The 8,245-nt window shown below is 45.3% G+C and overlaps 1 protein-coding gene across 1 annotated transcript; it reads right to left on the bottom strand.

Moving 5' to 3' along the window:
* Positions 1–281: 281 nt before the first annotated feature.
* On the bottom strand, positions 282–1,634 carry adra2c (adrenoceptor alpha 2C). Its single transcript, XM_076090805.1, has one exon. It carries the CDS (start codon positions 1,632–1,634, stop codon positions 282–284), a length of 1,353 nt encoding a protein of 450 aa, XP_075946920.1.
* Positions 1,635–8,245: the final 6,611 nt, after the last annotated feature.

The following is an 8,245-nucleotide window of genomic DNA, read 5'->3' as shown; positions in this document are numbered from 1 at the left end:
TCCGTTTATTGTATTTCAGGGAAGGGAAGTCAATGAGGATGGGGAAACGAGCCGTAGCCCACATCAGAGTCCAACAGCTGCCTGAATGGCATTGAATAAAAGCCTCCTCTTTGAATACGAGCTTACTCTTCAAACCCTTTTCTGTGCTGTAGTTAAATCATCCCTTCATAGTACAATCCCTGAACGTAGAGGTGTGAAGGCCCCCAGGCCAGCACTTCATCTTCATCAGAACAGTCTGCTGGGTAAAATGTCTTTTACAACTCCATCCATGCGGGAAGCATTCAGAAAGAGCGCTTCCATGACTTACAGAGGATCTTCTGGAAGGCTCTGCGGAAGTCCTGGTTAAAGATGGTGTAGATGACGGGGTTCAGAGAACTGTTACAGTAACCGATCCAGAAAAAGAATTTGAACAGCGTCTCTGGGATCTGGCACGGCTCCCGGCAGATCCCATACAGGCTGTAGGAGAAGAAGAACGGGAACCAGCACACGACGAAGACCCCCATGACGACGGCGAGGACGAAGGTGAAGCGCTTCTCTCGAGCGGCGGAGACTTTGTTCCTGTTGACGGTGCTCCGGCGTTTGCGGCGGGACGAGAACAGCTCCATGGACTTGGAGCTGGCACGCGACTTCCTGCTGGAGTATTTAGAGGCGGAGCTGCTCTTCCGGCTGCACTTCCGGTCTTTTCTGTCGTCACGTTGATGTTTGGAGGAAATGGAACTTTTCTTAGGTTTCTCGTCTGACGAGCTGCTGTCCTCGAAGTCGTCCTCGTGGTCTGTCGGTGGATGTTTGGGCTCGTTCGGTAGAGGAGACCGAACTGCCTGCTCCTGGCAGTGTCCGTTCCCACGTTCCTGGTCTTTCATACTCCCGTCCCTGCTGGACTTCAGTGACCCTCCTCGGCCAGGTTTGGCTTGGTCCATCCCATTCTCCAGCGGCAAGTCCACCTCCCTCTTCTTCTCTGACATTGTTCTGGTCCTGGTCTTTGCCACTTGGTAGATACGAATATAGACCAGGATCATGATGACACAGGGGACAAAGAATGAGCCGAGACTGGAGTAGAGGATGTACCAGGTCTCATCATTCAGGATACACTGAGGACTGTCCTCGTTGCTGCTCCTGTCCATTGATATCAGCGGTGGGAACGAGATGACGGCTGAGATCAACCACACCACCACAATCATCCCTTTAACTCTTTTAGGCGTTCTCTTCAAGTTATACTCGACCGCCTGTGTCACTGACCAGTACCTGTCCAAACTAATAGCACACAGGTGAACAATAGAAGAGGTGCAGAATAAAACGTCCAGAGCCAGGTAGATGTCACACCAGATCTTTCCAAAGAACCAGTAGCCCATGAGTTCATTAGCCAGAGAAAAGGGCATGACCAGGGTGGCCACCAGTATGTCTGCACTGGCCAGGGAGACGAGGAAGAGATTCTGGGGTGGCTTCAGAGCTCTGCTGGTTAAAACGGCGATAACAACCAACACGTTCCCGACGATTGTAAACAGAATGAGAAAGCTGACAAGTCCGGCCAGACCCCAGATAGACAGCTGGCTGTACTTGCTCTGCAAGGTGAAATTAGAGGAGATATTTCCTGCAGCCATCCCGTCCTCCAGGCTGGAGCTATTCAAAAAATCCATTTTGAGTATTTCTTTAAGTCAATATATGGTTTTTATTTTTAAAATAAAATGTGTGGAAATGATCTATAGAAACATCCCATTAAGACCTCAGCGCATATTTCACTACTGCTGACGGCATGTTTTGTTCTCCTCACCTGCGATCCTCCACCTCCTGAATGCAAGTCTCTCCTCTGGACAAAAAACAAAAAGAGACAAAGAGACAGAGACGGAATATGCAGAGTCTTTAAGACCTTATTCAAAAAGCGTGCAGGATGCTCCGCAGCACAATTTCCGTAGTTGGAGCGCGGACTCCCTCCTCAACGCGTCCTCTCCCATCCCGACTGCGCCCGCATCTCCCCACCTCCGCGTCCCCGCTGCGTCCTGAGAGAGGTTTGTAACAACCACGTGTCTTTCTTTTTCTTTTTTTACATTAGAAAAAAACTAGCAGGGACTTGCTCCGCCGCGGAGGAGAGAAGGAGGCGATGAGATGATAGCGAGATATTCTATTATTTAAGAGTTTTTATAGTTGATCAGTGATTCAGGAATATTTAATACGATCAGTGGGCTGCTGCTGGGAGGAGCGCGTGTTTCATGTGGGTCCAGTTTATCTGCATTGACAGACAGCTGATCAGTGACTCTCCCTTCTTCCTGATCTGACTTTTGAAGGGCTGTTTCCTACGGAAAGCGTGCTTGCGTCCATTTTAATGGACGGAGTCAGGAGCTCTTAATAAGGGGAGGTCACGTGTCAGAACGCACAGGCTGACAGCCGCGGGGTCCTTCACCGAGCAGAACGCGCTCGTCTCTCCTGCTGTGCGCACACTGGAGGTCAGTATTGTGACAGCCAGCCCCGGTGAGACAACCCTCACACCGTAAATGTATGAACACCGTAAGATGTGCAATCTGCAGCCACCAGGTGAATATGTATTGTAACATGGGCCCGTATGAGCACAGAAACAATCCGTGTGACCTTGCAGTGGGAACTTGTATCATGTCCCTGGCCCATGTGTGTTTGTGTTCCGGTAATTATGCTGATACGAAGATTACATGGTGCAGTTGTCAGGTTCTGCTGGAGCTCAGAAGCACTCCGTTTTTCGGGATGTTAAAGGCATTATAAATCATCTGGATTGAAAGCAGTGTGAATGCATACATGATGTATGATTAATACGTTAATGTTAGTCACATGGCTTTATCAGGCAATCAAGGGCTGAATCGTCCATCACTATGACATCCAGGTTATCTTGTCTGGATTCATGTGTTTTCATTTCCCATGAGGACAGAAGTGGATGCTTGTCACACAAAGTTGATGGGCTCACATGTTCTTCCTCTCTGCTCCCTGCAGCCCCCTCTCATCATGGTCGTGCTGCCACATGGAGAACGGCTGTGTCTCCTTTGGCGACCAGCCTGGTATTTAGTTCCGACCAGTGCGTTTATTGACCAGTCTCCCAGCTAAGTACCTGTCATTAATCACAGAGCGGCTCAGCCATACTGAATTAAAGAGCAGCCACACCCGCAAGAAATGCTCAAGTCCCAATTGATCCTCATCAAGGCTATGAGGTGGGAGAAGGAGGGCTCAGGGGTTCGTGGTCCATGGGAGACACTGTCAGGATGGCAGAGAGTCTCTAACTTGTCCCCCCACCCATCCCCAAAACACCCTGCTCCTTCTCATGCTGCCTGTTTCAATTGAACTAAGGGTAGAGTGATGCTGTAGGTTAGTGTGGATGCACTCTAAGCTGATTTTGACCAGACAGACAAGCCTTATTATGGTCATTAAGTCATGTCCCAGGGCAACAGCTCTGTCTATATAATTGGGGCACCAGTGAGCGATCTCAGCTATTACCGAGCCCTTTCCTTGTTCCCAGCATTGTGCTCTGCGTGCTCAGAGGGAATACGTTGGCTCTTTCTGCTAAAGAACAAGCCAGAAGCGTCAAGAAGACTGTTTTCATTACTTTTATCTTTTTAAATCGAGGCTTTGTGCGGTTGTTTTTTTGCTCCTTTAAACTCGTTACATATGGTCCTCCTTTCTGTGTCGTTTCATTGGTTGTTACTCTGGTTCAGTTACTTCAGTTGCACAACTTGGGCCCCTTGTTTGCTCCATATAATAATTGCTTGTTGGTTTGCTACACTGCAGCATTTTTGATGAATTTTTAAAATGGAGTACCAGAGATTTCTATTAAATCGGGGAAGAAAAGAAGCAACCTGAGCCAAATGAGATTCAGCTAATAGAGCTTCCAAAACATGATAACTGATGTGATTTAACATGATAAGCATTTTGTGGGCTGATGAAATCCAATACAGCGAGCACTCCGGTTATTACGCTTCATCCATCAGCTCCTCACAATAGCTTCAAGGCATAAAGCCACAGGTGTCCATCTCCTTCTTACGAACTTTACATGTTCATAATGTTCATAATGTGCATGAATGTACATCATGAGCATAGAATACAAAGTCAAGCACATACTAACAAATCCTATTCCCCAAAGAAATGAAAGCTGCTCCCAGTAACGACCCCCTCAGTGATGTGCAGTGCTTTCCATATGAAGGGAGGTACCAGCTGTTGACAGTGACAAATGGCATTGTTACCTCAGCAGACGACTGAGCCAGAAACAAATAGTTCAGGGGAGTTCTCTCTGCTGGCATCACCTCACACAGCAGGGCCTTCTTATCCAGCGTCTCTCACTGACAAATCACCGTGTCGGCAAAACAGTCAAATAAGATGGAGGACTTTTTTTGGGGACTGCTTTGAAATGCAGTTTTTCAATTTTTGTAATCTTAATCCTAAATCATCACAATGAAAAATAAAGTTGTTGCTGTCAATAATTCTATTCTTCTAAAATAATCTTGCATATCTCCAACTGATCCGAACCATTCTACGTGTGTGTGTGTGTGTGTGTGTGTGTGTGTGTGTGTGTGTGTGTGTGTGTGTGTGTGTGTGTGTGGGCTCGTCAGAGCTACAAGAAGCCAGTGGGAGCTACATCTTAAGTCAGAGCTATATCTTACAGCATCGTCTTTTTCAACTGCATGCTGCCTCCAGAGACGTCCACAGTGACCTTGGCATCGTCGTCCACGTGTAGCAGGCAGCTGGATGCATTCTAATAAAAAGAGATAAGAGATTTCTCAGCTTTTCTGGTTTAGTTTTGGAAAGAAAGACATGTGGGTTGCATTTCAATTGTGGCCTATGCCCTCAATATAACATTCAAATTATCATTAATTGATCTGCACAATGATGTGCACATTCTGGGATGACAGTTTAATTATTTAGGGTACCAACCGTGTGAATGTTGAAGGTCTCTCAATAATTGATCAACCTCTGGTCGTGAAAATCTGTTTACAAGAGAACATGTTCACCCGAACTTTACCAATCATAATTTGATCTTTTGCTGAGATTTCTCTTTTACACAAAATAGTTATTTTCTTTACAAAGATATGTTTTTATTTCAATCTTTCAAAAGATGTTTTTCTTCACATTTATTCCACGTGTGTTGTTCTATCAATAGGAGTCAATACAGAACTCTTTTCTCTTTTATATGAATCTGCACACAGCTGCTAAAAGTGAAACTCATTTTGAGAATCTCTTTATGAATAGTTTGGTTTGCTTTTTAGTGCAACAATAATACAACAAAGAAGTGTCAGTAACTCCATCTTTAATGAACAAATATGCTTAATAGTAACTAGAACGACGTCTATGATCCTTTCAGCCTCATGGAATGCTTGTATATCTGCTGCAGCACAACATACTGTTGCAGTGCAGATACACAGGTCTTCAGATTACACAACTGTCCCAAGAAAGGTTGACTGTCCAATTATAACCGCTGCCTTGCTTGAGATGAGTGGCTGTGCACTGTCTGGCCTCGCAAAGTCATTACTGTCCATCTGAGTGACAGTTGGGCCGAACTGGCAGATCTGCAGGCAACTCGAGCCTGAGGCGCAGCAGGAACGTGTTAAAAACACCGATCCACTAGGTGTTGCACAATGATCTGCACACCAGATTCACTTGCCGTTTGTGAAAAATGACCATCTGTGAAGCGTCCATCGAAGAGGTCACAGATTGGCCGAGAGAGGACCGACGGATCTATACGGGAGTCAAATGACAGGAGAGACGATGCATTGACGATGAGAAGTAGTTATTAGTTCTGGTTTGCCGATGGAATCAACACCCAAGAGATAAGTGCATGATACTGTGCTGAAATGAATCTGGCGATGTTTGACTCGTGTGAGTCAATGCCCCTCAACTTTAGACCAGAAGAAGAAAAACTGTGTGACAAAGAATGAAATCAAGTCAAGACCTCCAGCTGTAAATCACCTTCAGACGTCCCCTCGTCCCCCCCACAGAGCTCAGCAGAGACAAACCTGTCCGCTGGTAAAGGAAACTGCTGAATGGCATTTTTATTGGATCCAATCAAACATGGAACCAGACTATACATGCAATGCGCCATCTGCAGATAAACCCACCGAAGCCTTTTGCATTACAGCACCTCCTCCTCTTATGCCCTGGTCGATGGATAATTTAACAGCCTCTGACCACAAGGCATCTTTTTCAAGGGCTGTGAGTTTCTTCAAGATGGCTGACACTTCAGCATAATCCCACTGCTGATGCCTCCGCTCTCTGAGAGCTCAGCCTACGAAGCTGAAACCCGTAACAGCCCGGTGAGGCAAGGGCAGCGTTTGGGAAGCAGAGTTGTGAAGCTAAGAGAGAGAAAGGGAGTAGAAGGGGAAATCAAACGGGGCCAGAGAGGGAGGAACAATGTGGAACAAATAAAGTTAGCTGAAGAGCAAGATGAGGCAGGAGTCAAGACAAGTCTTAGGGAAAAGAACTTGGGTTGCCTAATCCCTCCATCAGATCTTAAAGGGTGGTGGTAACTTTTCATTAGCAGTTAATTAGCAGTAAAGATGAAAGGTAATATTTACTGAGTGGAAAATGGTATTCCACTTCCCATCTTACACTTCAAGTCCTCATAGGATTCATTGTAGTTGGTAGTTTCCTTCTTTTGTTCTTTGGATTTGGTCAAACACACACGCCTGCATGTGTACATGTACTGAACATGTAAGTATGTTTCCAATCGCCTGCTACATGGGGACCCAAGTTATTTCCTTGTGTTAAAAAGGCTTTTCATTTGTGATGATTCAAGGAAATCAAAACTCTTCGTCGTGTTTGTGAACAAAACACTGAATTCATCCAAGATTAACCCAGATTTATAAAGTGATGGGTTTTATCTGCAGATTGTATTTTTCATTATCTGAACAACGTATTCTTTAGCTTCCACCTGACATTTACAAGTCACACTAAATCATTTTAAACTCTGTGATTGGATGTACCTTGGGAGTCAGGTTTTTATGTATTCATGATTAACTTTCACTTTTCAGAGAACTTAATATCATCTAATGCAGTTTTTCATCTCTTGTACTGATGATTCATCCGGGAGAGTTTCATGCCGATCCAAGACTTAGAAAAGCACCAATGTTCATGGAAAAACAAGACTTTACTTCTTGAGCAAGGGGCTGCCAAAATAGCTCCTCCCACTTTGCAGCTCAATGATAGCTTAGCAACACAACCCTCTGACCAACATCAACCCCAACACTTGGCTTCGATGCTGGTGATTAGTTCATGTTGGCACCAGCATTGGAAGCTTGAAGCAGAGATGTGCGTCTCCTTGTCGGGAGTTGAAGCAGTAATGGAGGTAGCTGCCACAGCATGCAATGTGTGAGTCAATGACCTCAGAGGATATCATAGTCTTAACCAATCACACCTGTTTTACTGTATTACTGCTGAAATAAAACTCCAATCAGAGGCAGCTGCACCAATCTATTTCAACAAACAACAACAAACAAGTCGTACTGCATAACACTATAGACTTACTTAATAACACTCGACGGCAGCTCCATTAAGCTTCAGTCATCAGTACACCTACATCTGACACGCACACACACTTCATGAAGCAGGTGAGGTGAAGCGGTTGGCAGGGTGTGGATGTCTCTCTTTGATGGGATGTCAGTTTCTCTCTAATAAGATGTCACAAACATTGTTAACTGTATGAAACCCTCTCTGACATTTACCTACATATACTGGTCCCTTTGTGCCAACAATTGTCTTTGAGTTTTCTAACGAGCTGTTATTCAGCCACTTCTGAGAAATATCAATTCTTGACCCCAAAATGAAGGCCGATCTCCACCACGTGGCCTTTTACAGCCAACGTCTCTGAGAAGGTGGTTGCTAAGCAGCTACCAGCTGTATTAACATAATATTAAGTTTGTCTGTCGCACTCAACAGAAACAGCTCTCCTCGGTCTCAGATGCAATCTTGATGCATTGTGATGCAGGAGTGTGTTCTGACTTGTCTCTGTCGGGTCTACGTGCAGCTCCTGGTTGTTTTTTCTTGGTCAGCCTGCGGTGCTTCTCCTCACGGTGCACCTCTCTGATAGGAGCGTCTCAGTGCTTCTTCATCTGAAACTCCGTCGTGTGGTGTTCCTCAAGGTTCTGTCCTCGGTCCGGTTATGTTTGCCTTGTCAGGACACATGCTGCTATCACTGCTGTGATATTCATTGACACATTACTTTTAGCCTCAAAATGAGCAAAACCATCTGTTAAAGCCTTTGTTGTTTTTTGTTCTTCTGTTAAACGTAGGTGTGACTTTGGAC

This window comes from Anarhichas minor, unplaced genomic scaffold (genome assembly GCF_050575085.1).
Source record: "Anarhichas minor isolate MPS153535 unplaced genomic scaffold, ASM5057508v1 ptg000012l, whole genome shotgun sequence".
Classification (NCBI taxonomy): Eukaryota; Metazoa; Chordata; class Actinopteri; order Perciformes; family Anarhichadidae; genus Anarhichas; species Anarhichas minor.
The sequence above is the reverse complement of the archived record's forward strand: the minus strand, read 5'-3'. Positions and strand labels throughout refer to the sequence as shown.